A 16,635-nucleotide genomic window follows, 5' to 3' on the forward strand; every position below is an offset into this window, starting at 1 on the left:
GATAATCTGCTCTGCATACAGGTTGAAAAGGTATGGAGATAGGACACATCCCTGGCATACACCCTTCCCAGTTTTGAACCATGCAGTGTTGCCCTGCTCTGTCCTGACGACTGCCTCTTGGTCCAAGTATAAGTTTCGCATTAGCACGATTAAATGTTCTGGACTTGCATTTTGTGATATTCTTTGCTTCCTCCACTCCCCAACCTATTTCTCTAATAAAACTCACAATTCTGAGTAAAGTCTGTAGGTCAATTTGCAACAATACAGGACCAAATAATTTCTAGAAATAGGCACAGGAACATGTGGGTTGCATGTCTGACTATGTCTTTATTTGTATGGCACTATGGATAATAGTGACGGGGACAGTTTTACTTTAGGAAGCAGGTAGAAGTCAGACTAAGCCACCCTCACATTACACCTGTTCCTTTCACAAATACATTACCTAACTATATCATATGCAAATAAATAAAAGTTAAATATTTAAATGAAAAAGGCTGTCAGACTACATGAAATAATGATCCAGCCACTGCTATACATAAAAGACTTAAATATCAAGGCCCGAAAACATGAAAGCAAAAAAAATTAGAAAAACCATTCTGTTACAAATATTAACCAAAAGATGTACATTTCATATTGAAAAGAAAATTAATCTTTGCCACAATTCCAAATCTATACATCCCCAATAACACAACTTCAAAATCTACAAAGCTTAATGAATGAGTCTTTATTGTATTTTAAACTCTGAGCCCTTTAAGTATGAAAATTTAATAAAAGTATTACATTTTAACAATGAAGTTTCCTTGCTGTGAAACTCCCGCATTTAGAACATTTACACAGTTAGCACTTTATAGTGATGCCTTTAAAGTACGTTTCCATCATGTGGCAACTGAGGAAAAATCTAGAGTCTCACTTCTTGGTTTTAATAAATAAGCCAGGAAGAGTCACCTGCTTGATCCACCTTGAGGTGGAAGAAGAGGGAAGAGGGGAGAGAACTGAAGAGTATACTGGTAGATAAGTAGGCAGATACAACACACATCATGCCTTGGTCTATTTAAATGTAAATATTCACTAACAAGGAGTAGCAGGGTCACTGTTAATTACATTCTATTTTTGTGACCTAGGGGATGATAGCAAAATGACAGATCTGCAACATCTTATTCATGATCAATAACTAATTATTCACAAAGCCAACACCAGATGACAAGCAACAACTCCACAGAGCGCACAGGAGTGGAGCGACAACTTGTTTCAGTAAATCGATTCAGAGCATCTGCCGCGGGATGTGCTTGTTTTCGGGCGTGAGAGCTAATGCGCTCCTCCCCCACACAAAACAGAGGCAAACAGAGCCAGCCTGGAAGGGCCCCTGGCTGTCAGGAGTCCTTCTGTGGGTCCCAAGAAGCACATGTCTCCAGGCCTGAGCTTTTACAAGGCTCTCCTCACAGAAAAAAAATTTGCTTTGTAAACACAACAAAACCCAGGGATTTGCATAGCTGGAGAGATCATGAGATAGAAGTAAAGCCTCACTATCTTCAGCTCCAAACTTTGACTTCTTTCTTCTTTGGAAGAATAATTACTTGTCAATTATCCTCAAATTTAACAAAGCTACTGCGTTATAGGAAAACACAGCAGACCATTTTTGAGAGATGAAGAAAAACAGAAGACCTCAAAAGTGGATTCCAACTGCATGAAAGAAAAACACACTTGTCAATTCTGGCTGTGAGCACCATAGTTTTTCTCCCAAGATAATAAATGTGTTGCACCTAAGAAAACACAAGGCTGTTTGTTTTCATTCCCATCACTCCTAAGAACACCATGCAGGAGAGCTGCTTAGAGTTTGTTAGGGATCACACATTTCCTGGGTACTTTAATATTTACATTAAGAGTGAGCTATCCAATCCGCTTGGTGGGCGGCAAGCATAGCAAATCTGCATGGCCTCACACAATCATCTAGTGGGAGTTACAAAGAGAGGCTGTTGTTGGTTGGTGCCATCCAGGCTGTGGCTCACACTACCCCGTGTATAACAGACTGAAGTCCTGCCCGACTCCTTATCTCCCTCAAGACGGTTGCTGTGCTCAAGCCCACCACAGTCATAATGTCAATCGGTCTCACTAAGAATCTTCCTCATTTTTGCTGACTTTATTGTCCAAGCATGATGTCCTTTTCTAGGACCATACGGTCCTTCCCGATAAAACATACAATGCATGTGACACCAAGTCTCATCTGGTTTCTAAAGAGCACTGTGGCCGCACTTCGTCAGAGGCAGATGTGCTCCTTCGGTGGCCGTGCTACAGTCAATACTCTGCAACAGCACCACAGGTCAGAGGTGAGGAAGGCCACTCACCGCACCATCCAGCAAAATCTCAGGGTCACTGTTTCAGCTCAGAAAGAGTTGAGAAGAGTTCCCAGAGAATGAGAAGGCTTGAAATCTGTTTTGAAAGGATCTCGCCTGGAAACTATGATTCCTAGAAGGTCATTTCTGAAAGATCTTTCACAGAGTGAGGACCTGCAGAGCGAGGAAGGGACAGAGGAAACCCAGGAGGCAAAGGCATTGAGAGAACTGCATCTCGTGCTCCACCTCCAGGGTTAGGCCTCACATCTGTCATGGAAGAAGCATCAATGCGTCTTCACCTCTTAAGGGCAAGAAGAGAGATCCACAAAGAGCGAGTGAGGGGAAGGTCAGGCTTGACTTGACAGCCGTAGGTCCCCACATGAAGGAGGGGTGACTGAGGTAGAAGAGGTCATCATTTGACCTTCAGGTGCCTGGGCTTCACGGCCTGTGTGTTCCACATCTGGAGGAGGCAGCATTCCTCAAGGAATGAAGGCTCGTGAAGGGCGAGTGTCAGTGTTTCATGGAAGAGGGGGCCTGGACAGATCGCTCTCTGAAGCCCAACAGTCCTCACACAGGAGCCAGTGGTTACACCCCGCCTGGCACGCACACAGCTCGTTCCATCACGAAGTCAGCGTCAAGACGACAAAGATGGCACCAGCCCTTCCCAACGCATGGCCAGGCAGCTACCCACTGACGGGCGTGGCCAACAGAAGATTTTGTTCTGGCATTGCTACCCCACACCCACCTTTAGAGCAGGTTTTTAAATGAATGAATGGGTTGATGGGTTTTCAAGGTTCCTGATACCTGGGCAGTGAGCAGCTCCCCTATACCGTCATAACCAACCTCTCCACCATCATCATCATAATGGCTGATATTATCAGGGTCAGAGCAATGAGGGTCATCACAGTCACCACAGGAGTGGGTGAGATAAGGTCCCAGCAAGAGCCTGGGAAGACATATGAGAACCCACTGACTTTGGCAATTGCTACTTCTTAGCTTCAGATTTTGTACTTCTTTGTCCTGAGGAGTCTCAGTATATTAGATCAAAAATGTATTCCAGCAAAGAGATACAATTCAGGACTAGGTCTGACACCATAAACATCCACACAATTAAGTTTGTGCTGGTTCTGTGCAGGTCAGTACTGAAGCCAGCCATTCAAAAGGCAATGCTTGACTCCAGGATGCATGTTTCAAGTGGGCATATGCACCACAAGAAACTATTTAATAGCACCAAGGAACAGCTAAGAGAAGAGGGGATAAAAGACCCCCCCAGTAGGATCAATTACTACTCTGTTACATCAGAAAGCAACGAGAGGAAAGAGTAAGAGGAGAGAATGAAGAAAATGTTGTTGTTGTTGTTGTTGATTGCCGTAGATTACCTTCAAGTTGAGCACAACTTATACGACCCTATGAACAAAAGGCCTGAAGCCCATCTACTACTATCAACATTTATCAAAGTTCATAGAGTTTCCAGAGGCAGAAGAAAGTGAGTCAAGTGAAATCTTCTAGAGACACAGCACGGGGGCACCTACTGATTGAATAGGATCCGGGAGCGCACGATGAACTTGAAGATGTACTCAAGGGCCTTCATCGCCTTGTACAGCTGGTCATTTATGCCCGGCTTCTCAGCATTGTCCACGTAGTTCCTTAACACCTTAGTCAGCTTCCTATTCAGAATGAAAACAGAAAGTTAAAATAAACTCAAAGATGCTCGTCACTTCAGTTCTTAACTGGTCCAGGACAGCACATGTGCCTGGTTTCTATGTGGGTCTGTACCTTCAGGACAGGACAGGCATACTTCTCGAAACTTTCCTGTCCTAATAACACGACCCATAAAATTCCACCCAGAGGAGGAAGATCTGAGTTTAGGGTTAGCATCTTCTAAGCCTTAGATGTTTTCCTGGGGAGCTCTAGTGGCCAAGGAGTAAGGAGTTGTGCTGCCAACCCAAAGGTACATAGATTGAATCCTCCAGGTGCTCAAGGAACCACTGACAGTCTTGTTTCATGTGATTTACTGCCTCTGAAACTTCACTGGAGGGAGGGTCAGCTGTGAGTCACTTCCAACTCAATGGAGCATAACAACAAAAACAATGCTCCCAACAACACAATACTTTACACAGTAGTATTACATTTTCCAGCTGAAGAAGATGAAGGTTACGTAGGTAAACTAAATACCCTCAGGTTAAAATACAAGGCATTTTCATTTTAGACCAACTCAACCCAACCAAGCCAGATTCATTGTGGTTGAGTTCACTGTGACTCACAGTGACCCTAGAGAACTGGGCAGAACTGTCTGTACAATTTCTGAAGCCATAATCCATAGAAGCGGAGTGGTTGCTTCATCCCTCTCCTGTGGTGAGTGGGTCTGGACTACTGGCCTTTCAGTTAACAGCTCAATGCTTAATCCACTGTGCCAGGAGACCTCATCTCAACTTAGTTTCTTTTCTAAAACAAACAGAGTTCTTACATTGAAAATAAAAAGTTTACATGTAATTTTTCCAGTAGAAAGCATTCTTAAATTTTTAAAGAGTTTGCTAAGAATCCTTATATGAAGAGTAACTCCCATAAATGAGAATAATATGGGTGGATACTTGAAAAGATTTTTATATACATTTCACATTTCCAGATAATAGCATATACAGTTTCATTTTAAAAGTAAAATCACCACACTTCTCTCAGAAGCCTGCATACTGAGAAATCAAGATCTAAACACAAGTATCTCTCTTAGCTGAAAATATCCGCTTTAATAATAAAGGTGCAGATTATAACACATAAATAAATCTATTTCTTTATCCTTATGCCAATGCCAAACTGCACCAATTATTACAGTGTGACGGGAAGTACTGAAATGGGGATCTTGTTCTAAAGCCTAATTCTTCCATTCTAGATACTCTGAATTTCCACATGTATTTTCATATCAGCTAGTTAATTTCTTAAGGAAGAAACCAAATCTGCTGTCATGTTGACTGAGACTGTGTAGACACTCTAGATTCATTTAAGGAAAATAGGTATTTTGGCAGTTGTTTTCTCCTTTGATCCGTGAGCACAGTACATATCTCTAATTATGTTGTTGTTTTTGTTGTTGCTGTTGTTAGCTGCCATCAAGTTGAATATGACTCTCAGTGACCCTATGAACAACAGGTCTGAACCTTGTCTTGTGCCATCGTCACACTTCCTGACACACTAGAGACCACTAAAGCTGTCACCATGTCAATCCACCGGTTTGAGGGTCTACCTCTCCTTCACCAACCCTCCACCCTTCCCAGCACCATGTTCCTCTCCACAGAATAGCCCTCCTAGCAATACGCCCACTGTATGTGAAGCAAAGACTCATCCTTGCCTCCAAAAATCACTCCAGCTGTACTTTCTCCAAGACATATTTGTTTATCCTTTTGGCCGTCCATGGAATGTTCAGTGCTCTTCTCCAATACCACAACTCAAAGACATTAATTCGTCTGTCCTTTTTTTTTTTTTCTAACTCTCAGATGCATAGCAAATGATTGGAAAGACCATGGCCTGAACCAGACACACCTTAGTCCTCAAACCGACATCATTACTCTTCAATCATTTGGAGAGGTACCTAAGTAGATTTTCCCAGTGCAATACATCTCCTTATTTCCTGACTGCTGGTACCAAGGGTGTTAATTGTGGATCTAAGTAAGATGAAGTTCTAGACAGTTTCAATCTGTTCTCCATCCATCATGATCTTGCCTATTGGTCTGGTGGTAAGAACCTTTGTTTTCTTGACATTGTGATGCTATCCAGACTGAAGGCTGCATTCCTGGATCTTCCGAACAAAGGCTTCAGGTTCTCCTCAATGATGTAGTACTTCTTGCATTTCTGTCAGCAGTGCTTTGCCATTTTTAGAGTAGAAGTCTCCCACATTTTTCATTACGTTTAATTGTGGGTATTTGATAATAGCCAAGTATTTAAGAATTGGGCTAGGCTGCACTAATTGCTGATAATCCAACAGCAAGAATCCTCCAACCCTGACTTCCTGGCCACACACAGGACAAGAAAGTAAGAATTTCCTTCAAAATAGTCAACCTACAGGTGGAAGTTTAGACTCACTGCACTGACTCTAAAGAGAACTTTGTAATAATTATGAGAGGAGTGTCTTTAGATTCTTTAAATACAGGTATATCTTGGGGCTTCTATGGGTTCATTTTCAGCCTAATATAATGAAGCAAACACTGCCATAAAGTAAGTCATACATTGCTTGCTTTCCAGTACACAGAAAGTTATAGGGAGTTCTGGTGGCATAATCCATCAAGCATCGCACTGCTCATCCAAGGGCCAATCTGGCCGCTCCAATCGGCTGTCATTGCCCCCAGAAAAAGATGGACAACCTCCTCTCACGCAGCGTATAGTCTCAGCAACCTCACAGAGGAGCAACTCGAGTCAGTTCCAACCCGAAGGCAATGAGTTTTTCAATTTGGTAAGAGTTATGTCTACACTACACTGTATGTCGTTATTATGATGGCATTGTGTAATAGCCTTTCTATTTGGATCTCTGGTGGCACGGTGCATTACATGGTGGGCTGCCAACTGGAAGGTGAGCAGTTTGAATCCACCAGCCACTCCCCAGAAGAAAGAGACGCAGGTTCGGGAGCCTACTGGGGGTCCTCCAGGCATCTGAACCAACCCAGCGGGGGCAGGTGGGCAGCAAAATGAAAAAGTCTCAGATACGCTGAAAATGGTCAAAATGCAGCATGGGATTCCATGAACCTTCAACTCTAAAAAACTCAATTATCTGCAATAAAGTGAAAATAAGGTGAAGAACAGTAAGGTAAGCTATATGTGTGCTTATTTTTCACTGTAACTCACACACAGAATTTTGGAATCATTGCCAAAATGCATCTGCAGGAGATGAAATCATCACCGTAATTATAACAAAGGTAACAATTACACGACAGTCTAGGAGTTTGGGATTGTTCCAAGCATGTTGCATAAAATTATTCATTTAAATCTTCATACAACTCCATGATTAAGTCCTTTCTGTAGAAGATAAGGCTAAAGACCAGAGAGGTTGTATACTCTGCCCAGGTGCACAGAGCTTTTGCAGGACAGAGGTGTAACGCAAACCCAGGGAGCCTGCCTCTAGGAGGATGAATTAGCATGAGGTGTGAGGCCTTGGTGTCTGACTGGACCCACGGAGAGATCTGAGGGAGGGAAGAGGGACGGATGTAGCGGGGACGGAGAAGTCAACAGTTGCTGGGTAAGCAGGAAGAATCCTAGTTAGCAACACACTGAGAAGTCACTCTTTGAAGAGCAAAGAGATATATTAAAAACACAAAACTAAACCTTATTCTCACTAACAAGTAATAACCACAAAACAGGAACACATCCACGGATCCATTCATCAACTGTTTGTGGGGCCTGTGGAGAGGCAGGTACTCTGTTTTCACATATCAGTGTTACCGAAACATAAACAAAACACTGCAAAGATAAATGGGAAATGTGGAGGAAAACAAGAATGTAGTCTAAGATGTTATGATAATTTATCGCGTATCTCCTACAACAAGATTTTTAAGTCTGTTAAGATGGAAACAATAATAAAAACGACACCCGTAAATTCAGAATTTTGAGGGGAGAAATGTAGCCATAGATAATCTACAAGGGGGAAGCAAATCTACCAAGGACTCACAGATACACTGAAACACACACAGAAGCAGCGCCTTTACAACAATAAGGAACTTACGTGTAGGCTAGGGTTGCACTGAAGTGCTTCTTAATGTAGGTTTCCAAAACAGGATTAAAATGTTGAAACTTCCTATCAGCAATTAGTCCAATGATAAATACCTGTCAAGGAAATAGAGGATTTCATTAGCACCATCCTGGGAAGCACTCTGCAGACATCACGTAAGCCATCCATGCCAGCGAATAAATGAACCAAGACATTTTCAGAAGTAAGGTGGTCAGCGGATTAACTTTCGTTCACATGGAATTTGCACTTGGGTACCTATGGTGTTATGTTAGAAGAAACTTTTCTCTCTCTCCACTCACCTACTTGGAATGGATTTACAACTAAAAGCACTTTCAAAGTTTCCCTGATGGAAAGCCACCCCTCGCTTCAAGGTGCTGCTTGAAAGAGGGTGAAAAGTGAAGATCTCTTACCAGAGCATCAAACACCAGCGTATCGAAAGTCTCACTCTCCGAGTTCTCCATCATGATGTTGAAGAGGGCATCCAAGGTGTCCTGAAGGAACTGTGCACAAAAGACCCAGAAAAGGTCAACAGACAAAGAAAAGCCATTTCCGTGTCCAATCTAGAAAAATCACCATCTTTGGCAACTGTCCAGATAGCCAACTGCCTCAGACTGAATTGTGTCTCCTATAGTAATGTATTTTGGAATCCCAAAATGTATATATAATCACATTAAGGGGTAGGATTTTCTTGTGGTTTTATTGAAACCATATTAATATACGTGTGTACTAAGTCTAATTACTTTTCCGTTATTAGGAGCAGCAGAGAGAAGGCAAAAACAAGCACGCACAAGCGGGGGACACAGACGCCGCCTGGGGAATGCCCTGGGCCTGAGAACATCGGGCTATGGAAGTTGAAGGAGACAAGGCCCTTTCCTCAGAGCAGGTGGTGTGAGGGGATCCCTGAGAGTCAGTGCCCTAAATTTGGATTCCTAGCAGCCATCACTGTAAGAAAATAAATTTCTATCCTTCACAACCACCTTCATGTGTTTTTGCTGTTACAGTAGCACTAAAAAAAGAAGAGTCATTTTGCCAATTCACTTATGAAGCTGCCTACTTCAGAGATTCTTGTCGGCCATTAGGTATACAAAGGAGCTCTGGTGGCCTAGTGGCAAGAAGCTGTTATGCAACCTTGAAGGCACACAGTTCAAGGCCACCAGCTGTTCCATGGGAGAAGGAAGAGGAATCTCCTCCCGCACATTTAACTGCCTCTGAAAACCTGCTGCAGGGTCAGCTATGGGTCACTTCCAACTCTGCGGTACTCAACAGCCACGGATAGACAAGACTCGGACTCGGGGTGAGCGACTGAATCCAGAAAAGAGAAGCCCTCCAGAGCCACACAGGGAAAGACTTGCCAGCAGAGAAGCTCCAGTCACCGACTCACCAGGGAACCTTCCAACTCCTTCCCTCATTTCACCAGCCTGGCGACACAGAACTGGAGGGCTACTCTGTGAAGACGATGTGGCTCATCTGATAACGCTCTGAGGACAGCACTTCAATGTCTGAGTAGGCAGAAGCCCCAGAGCACAGACTCCAGCAGAGGATAACAGAGAGGCTGAGATAGGTCGAAAGGCTCCAGGTGGAAGGGCCGGGGCCTTCCGGACCAGGATCCTGGGGATGTGTCAGAGGACTTCCGTCTCCCTCAATAGTAACGTCAGCATCACTTTTCTAACTATTACAATTCACTAAAGAGACAGAATGACAAAACAGCATGCCTTTAATCAAGAAAAGGTTTCTCTGACAGAGTAGTTCCGAGGTCCTCGATCTCATTCCCTTGGTCAATATACCGATCATTGTACAGTACCACGCTGGTTCGGTTATTACAGATAAACAGGTTTTGAGATCAGGGAGTGCTATGCCTCCCACTTCAGTCTTGTTTTTCAAAAGTGCTTTCCTTTTTCAGGGTCTTTTTCCTCTCCAAATAAACCTGACAACTGTCTTTTCTATCTCTTTGAAAAAGGAATTTGGTATTTGTACTGGGAATTGCATTAAATATGTAGATTGCTTTGGGTAAAATTGTCATTTTCACTATATTGAGTCTTCCTATCTATGAACAGGGAACATTTTCCCATTTATTTCTTTCATTACTTCTTGTTAGGAGTGTTTTGTAGTTTTCTTTGTAAAGACCCTTTGTTCAAACAATAGAATATTACCCAGCGCTCAAGAGCAATGAATTAAAAAATTACTACATAACTTGGGAGAGCAGCTGGAGAAGATTATCCTGAGTGAATTAACTCAGTCTTATAAGGACAAATTCTACATAAGACCATTACTGCAAAAATAGAGGGATAACTAGTAAAATGGATATGGGAATTCAAGGGGGAGAGGGGTGAGGAAGGGCAGAGGGGTGATTATATATATATATGATTATAGAGCACACAGTTTGTTGAGTGGAGGGGTGCAGCAAAGGAAATAGGAAAGATCCAGAGGGGACCTGAAAAGACGAGGCGATAGTGGGTATAATGCAATGGGGATTAAGCTTATGAAACTCAATGTATGGGAATAATTATTTGAACCACAATGTGCATGAAGGAAAGTGAGAAACATAAAGTGTACACATTTTATATGCAAACCAATATAAAATCAATTTTTTATAAATTCAGTAATAAAAAAAGGCATATTTGAATAAATAAAAGAAATAGTAAGAGACTTCAGAGGTCTATTCCTTGTTACACCTTCTACGACTGAGAGGACTATGAGATAAACTTAATAGTAGAAGTACTGTGTTCCATGGTGGTGGAGGAATCGAAGACTGAATGGGATGTGAGACAGAGACACAAGTGGAAACACAAGTCCACACGAGAGTTAGAGACCTCTTTACTGCCGCTCATGCCAAAAAACAAAATCATCACCGTGGAGTTGAGATCAACTCATGGCTGACCGTCCAGGTAGTCTTCCTCCCTCAGAGATTCAAGCTGCTGGAGAGACATGTCTTTTGGGTCAGCAACACAACGTCCGACAGACTCGGCCATGAGGGCCTCCGTAAGACATCCACTAACAAAAAAGATGACCAGTAACAGGAGTCGGACAGGGCAGGAAAGTTGGAACCCTCATGTACTGTTCATGGGATTGCAAAATGGAGATGCTTTTTAAAAGTTTGGCGAGTTTTCAAAAAGTTCAACACAGATTTATCATGTGACCTGCATTTCCATCCTTAGGGAGAAGCCCAAGAGACCTTGAAACACAGTCTACACAAATAGTTGTACACAAATGTTCATAGCAGTGTTGTTCATAATAGTCACAGAGGAAAAGCAATGCAGACAGCCTCCAAGTAAGAGCTGGGTAAGCAATGGAGACCTCTTAGTGGGATAATATGAGATCATGAAAAGGAGTGAAGTTCTGATACGGGCTACAACTTGCAAACAATGGTGTCAAGGGAAGAAAAGCAAGACATGAGAAATCACATACTGGATCACTTCATTTCCATGTTCAGAAAAGGTAACCCTCCAGAGACCGAGAGGAGAGCTGTGGGTGGAGAGATAGTGAATGCTTGCTAGGGCTAGCAGGGCTTCATGTTGGGGTGAATGAATATGTTCTAAAATTACAGTGGTAAGCAGAGAATCAGCAAAAAAGAAGATTCCCAAGGCGACAGAACAGGCTGTAAAGAACTCAAAACATGGTGGCCACTGTGAAGGCAGGAGGCACAGCTGTTTGGTCTGTCATGTAAAGAGTTGCAGCGAGTCGGAGAGAACTAGACAGCAACAAACAACAACATAGTTGGCAACTCTACAGACATGCTAAAAGCCCTGGAATCAGTGTGTAATTTGCTGTGTGTAATGTCAGACGGATCTTGGCAGAAAGCAAAGAATACCAGAGGAATGTCTATCTGTGTTTCATTGACTATGCAAAGGTATTTGACTGTGTGGATCACAACAAATTGTGACTGACCTTGAGGAAAATGGAAATCCCAGAACACGTGATTGTGCTTATGCAAAACCTCTACTTGGACCAGGAATCAGCCCTCAGAACAAAGCAGGGAAACACTGCATGGTTCAAAATCAGGAAAGGAGTACATCAGGGATGCATCCTGTCTCCATACCTTTTCAATCTATATGCAAGACAGATCATTTGAGAAGCTGGGCTTTATGAGGAGGAATGTGGCATCAGGATTGGAGGAAGACTCGTCAACAATCTAAATAAATTATGCAGACGACACAACCCTGCTTGTTAAAACTAAAGAAGACCTGAAATGCTTGCTGCAGAAGGTCAAGGACTGTAGTCTTCCATATGGATTGAAGCTCAACATCAAGAAGACAAAGATTCTCATGACTGAGGCCATTGGCAGCACCATGATAGATGGAGAAGAGACTGAGGTTGTTAACATTTACAGCTTGCTCGGCTCCACAATCAACACTCTTCGCACCAGCAGTTAAGAAATCAAAAGACAAATTGTATTGGGAAAATCAGCTCTCAGGGACCTCTCCAGAGTATTGAAAAGCAACAATGTCAGTCTAGAGACTAAGGTCCGCCTATGGCCTTCAAAACTATTTGCTATGCATCAGAAAGCTGGACAATGACTAAGGAGGACAGAAGAATCGATGCCTTTGACTGTGGTGCTGGAGAAGAGTTGGACCACCAAGGAAACAATTACGTCTGTCTTGAAGAAGTTGAAACCAAGTTTTTCCTTAGAGTAGGATTTTGAAGCTCTGTCTCATATACTCATATGGGTAGAGAGCCAGGAGAGAGACCAGCCCTGGGAGAACACCACCAGGCTCAGAAGGGGGGAGGGGTAGCGCAGGCGAGGAAGACTCCGGATGAGATGGATTGATACAGTAACTGAGGCAATGGGGGTTGGTGTCCCAGAATTTGTGAGACTGGCTCAGGACAGAGCAGGCTTCAGAGCTGCTCTATGAAAGGTCGCCAAGGGTCACAGGCGACTCAATGGCACATAACAATGACAACAACAACTTTCTCAACAATAGTGTTTTAAATGAAAATGTATATATAAACCATAAAAGCATTAAATTTGTGGTATGCAGATTATATCTCAGTAACACTAACACTACTACATGACCACAACAGAGTAGGCAGGAACACGAGTTCATATGCCAAGGAGGCTGCATCAGATGTGCAGAGCCTTCCACCCAGTCCCCGAGGGTCCCAAACACACAGCCCTTAGACCGTGAGGCCCACCCACAGGCACGTGCTCCGGAGCCGCACCTGCCACCCTGCTCCTTCCACAAATGCCGGGGACCCTGGGCCACCACCAATCCCGGGGCTTCTCTCAGGATGGACAGCATCCCAGTGAGCCCAGTAAGACAGCCAAGGCCCACAAAGGCGTGCAATCCTCGTCTGCTGCACCCCCAACATCGATGTTACCCCAAGAGATGTTACATACAAACGAGAGGGGAATGAAATCGTCCACAGCAAGGGCCCCATCACCTAACTAATCACGTGGGCCCATACCAATTCATTCGTTGTGTATCATTCCCCATCATTTTCTGATTGTAAAACCTTTGCCAAGGTCAAAACTTTACACCACCTGCCAAGAGCCGCCTGTGCCTGCCAACAGACCACCAGGTGCCAAGCGAAGTCCCTGAAGCAAACCTGACCATCGCACCAGGACAGACGGCCTCGTCAGGGTCACAGAAACATGACCCTAAAAGCCCTCTTTAACACCTCACTCTTCTCTCGAGACCATGAGTGAAAGATAAATGCTTACACTCTTTCTCACCTTAGCCTGAGACTATACTTTCTGCTAAATATGCAAGCTTTTCGCCAAACATTTCACTGCCACCAGGACCATTCCAACTCATGATGAACCTCGACCAGCCTCCTGGTTGTAAATATTTTGGGGAGGAGATTGCCCTGTTTTTTGCCTGATGAATGAACAGTGGATTTGAACCAAGGTTTCTATTAGCAGTCCAACACACAAAGCATAGTGCCACCAGAGTTCCTCCCTCCCACAGATATAAATGCCCATAAAACGAATCTGTAAATAAACAAACGAAAACTAAAGCACACAGATATCAGTGTTCTTCAACAGACAGAAGGAGCTGCCTGCAGACTGGGAAGCCCTCCAGAGCTGGCTGGCCATTGCAGGCCAGGTGGCCTTGGACGCGCCAATCCCGCCCTCTAGAGACACAAGGTGTGCAGAACTCACAGGGAAGAAAGGACGGTGTCAGTATTACATCCTCACTCTCCATGTGGAAGCCCGGGCTCACTTCCCAGCCTCCACCCTTATGTAAACAGAGGCTTGCCTCGGGCTTCCAAGCTGAAAAGGTTTCAGCGGAGCTTCTAGGTTAAGAGACTAGAAAGAAAAGCCTGGAGATTTACTTCTGAAAATCAGCAATGTCAATCCTATGGATTTCAGTGGTCCAGTCGGCAAAGGACGCAGGGGTGGCACAGGGTCATCGTTTCATTCTGTCATGGGAGGATCAGTGCAGTGTCATTCGGAACAAGCTGAGTAAGGATGCAGGGACCTCAGTGTAGGCAGGAAGCAGAAGGGGGATGGGAAGGATGAACAAGAGTGTCCAATAACGTATTATATGAGGGGAGGAGGGGAGGCCAACAGATCACATGACTGCAGATTGTTCCGAGTTAAAGGTGACAATAGGTCAATGAAAACACAGCTAATGCCTGATGTAATAGACTTGGGAATGAATCACATTTCATTAACTGTAAGTCTTCTAAAGTATGTTCATTTGTTCACCCGCTTTCTATCTGAGTTTGGGAATTTCTAGCACCCAGGGAAGTTAGAAATGCAATTAGTATTGTCCAGGCCTTTGGTGGAAGAACAAGGACCTGAAAAGATGATTAAAAGTTTAAGAAGAGCGAGGCTATGTTCGAGCGGTTATACGATGAATTTGGGAAAGTGGTGCAACTAAATTAATTTACATTGAAGTTAACCACATTGCTGGTTAATTAAGGCCATTTCAAGTAATTAATTTTTACAGAGATAAGATAGTCTCGTTGGCAAGCACCGTTCATGAAGGATAAAGGAGTGAGGCAATGCGGGGACAGAACGGGCTGAGAGAACAAACTTAGGAAAGACCACGCTAGCAGGAAGACTCCCACCCACAGCCGACGCGAAGGGACTGACACAGAATCCAAATGTTTAGGAAGGAAGTCAGCCGAGCAATGTCAAACGGCAAGCCAGATGACAATCAACAACTCCACAGAGCACGGGCTAGAGCACAGGTAAGAAATGCCCGGTGCTGGCAAAAATATCAGAACCAACAGGCAGAACCGTGAGGTAAACAATACTACCCCGGGGGTATGCCCGCCTTAAAAACCAGTCCCTGGGGGAGCTCTGGTGGCCTAGTGGTAAGGAGCTGCAACTACAAGCCCAAAGCCGCACAGTTCGAATCCACCAGATGCTCTGCCGAGGAAGGAGGGACAACCTCCTCCTGTACCAGTCAGATCTGATTTGACGGTACACGCACACAAAAATAATAAAAAAATTAAAAAAAACAAACAAACCAGTCCCTGAGTTCAAAGTTACCATTTCCCGGGGAATGAAGCTCCGAAGGCAGGAAGGGATGACCAACAATGCAAACCCACAGGGAGGAAGCCAGATGAGTGCTTACACATCGGAGCTTTCACAGTCAATGTCACAAAAGAAAGCGCAGCTGAATTTTTGAGGAGAAAAGCATTTTGCTTTGTAAACTTGCACAAAAAGAATAAAAAAAGTTTGTATAAAATAAAATAGAAAAACACAAAATCACCATCACTACATTGCTTCTGAGGCATGTTGTCGTTATGTGCCATTGAGTTGCCAGTGACTCAAAGAGACCCTGTGCACACTGGCTCGGAAACCTGCCCTATCCTGAGCCAATCTGATCATCTCCAACACATCTAATCCCGTTTCTCCAATCATTGAGTCAATCCTTCTCATCAGGGACTTCTCGTGCGCTATCCCTCCACTCTTCCAAGCATGACATCCCTCTCCAAGGACTGGTCCCTCTTGGCCACGTGCCCCAGAGTATGTCAGATGGAGCTTCAAAGTCCTTGCTTCCAGGGAGCAGCCTGGTTTCACCCTCTCCAGGACAGATCTGTTTGTTCTCCTGGAAGTCCACAGTATCTTCAAAACTCTTCTCCTGCACCACAACTCAAAGCCATCAATCCTCCAAACATTCTGAGTTACTGTCCAGCTCTCAGATGCATAGCAAGTACTTGTGAAGATCGTGGCCTGAATCAGGCGCATCTCTCTAAGTTGCTGAGGCTGTAAATCTTAATGGGAGACGATGGTAAATTCACGGAGCACAGCCGGTAGGTCAGAAGCACCGGAGATGAGCAATATTTGGGTTATCAAGGCAACACACTACAGACTGCTCCACTATAGATAACCGATACACACACATACACAGATCAAGTGATACATCCTACATACGTAATAGGAACACAGTAAGCAGCACAGTCACTGGGGAGTTGCACTGCTAACCCAAAGGCCAACGGCGCCTCTCCTGCAGTCAAAATACACCAGAGGCTCCGCGAGAGAAAGACAGGCAAGCCCCCCTCGTGCACTTCACAGCCTCGAAAAGCCCCAGGGGGGGCAGCTGTGAACTTGTTTTGTCTGCAGTGAGAGAGAGAGAGAGAGAGTGTCTTCATGCACTGAACATCTTCTTGTGTGTGTTGTGTGTTTTCATGCACTGCCTGTCT

At 44.1% G+C, this 16,635-nt stretch overlaps 1 protein-coding gene across 1 annotated transcript in view; it reads right to left on the reverse strand.

The window, feature by feature from the left end:
* Nucleotides 1-16,635, reverse strand: part of DOCK1 (dedicator of cytokinesis 1) — a 460,736-nt gene that overhangs the window by 369,264 nt on the left and 74,837 nt on the right. The window contains exons 20-22 of the mRNA XM_006880128.1: nucleotides 8,448-8,537; nucleotides 8,032-8,132; nucleotides 3,863-3,997 (exon numbers count right to left, since the gene is read on the reverse strand). Coding sequence (XP_006880190.1) covers nucleotides 3,863-3,997; nucleotides 8,032-8,132; nucleotides 8,448-8,537 — 326 coding nt within the window. The remainder of the gene's footprint in view (nucleotides 1-3,862; nucleotides 3,998-8,031; nucleotides 8,133-8,447; nucleotides 8,538-16,635) is intronic.

This window comes from Elephantulus edwardii, unplaced genomic scaffold (assembly GCF_000299155.1).
Source record: "Elephantulus edwardii isolate Elephantulus edwardi_28Jun2011 unplaced genomic scaffold, EleEdw1.0 scaffold00006, whole genome shotgun sequence".
NCBI classification, from domain to species: Eukaryota; Metazoa; Chordata; class Mammalia; order Macroscelidea; family Macroscelididae; genus Elephantulus; species Elephantulus edwardii.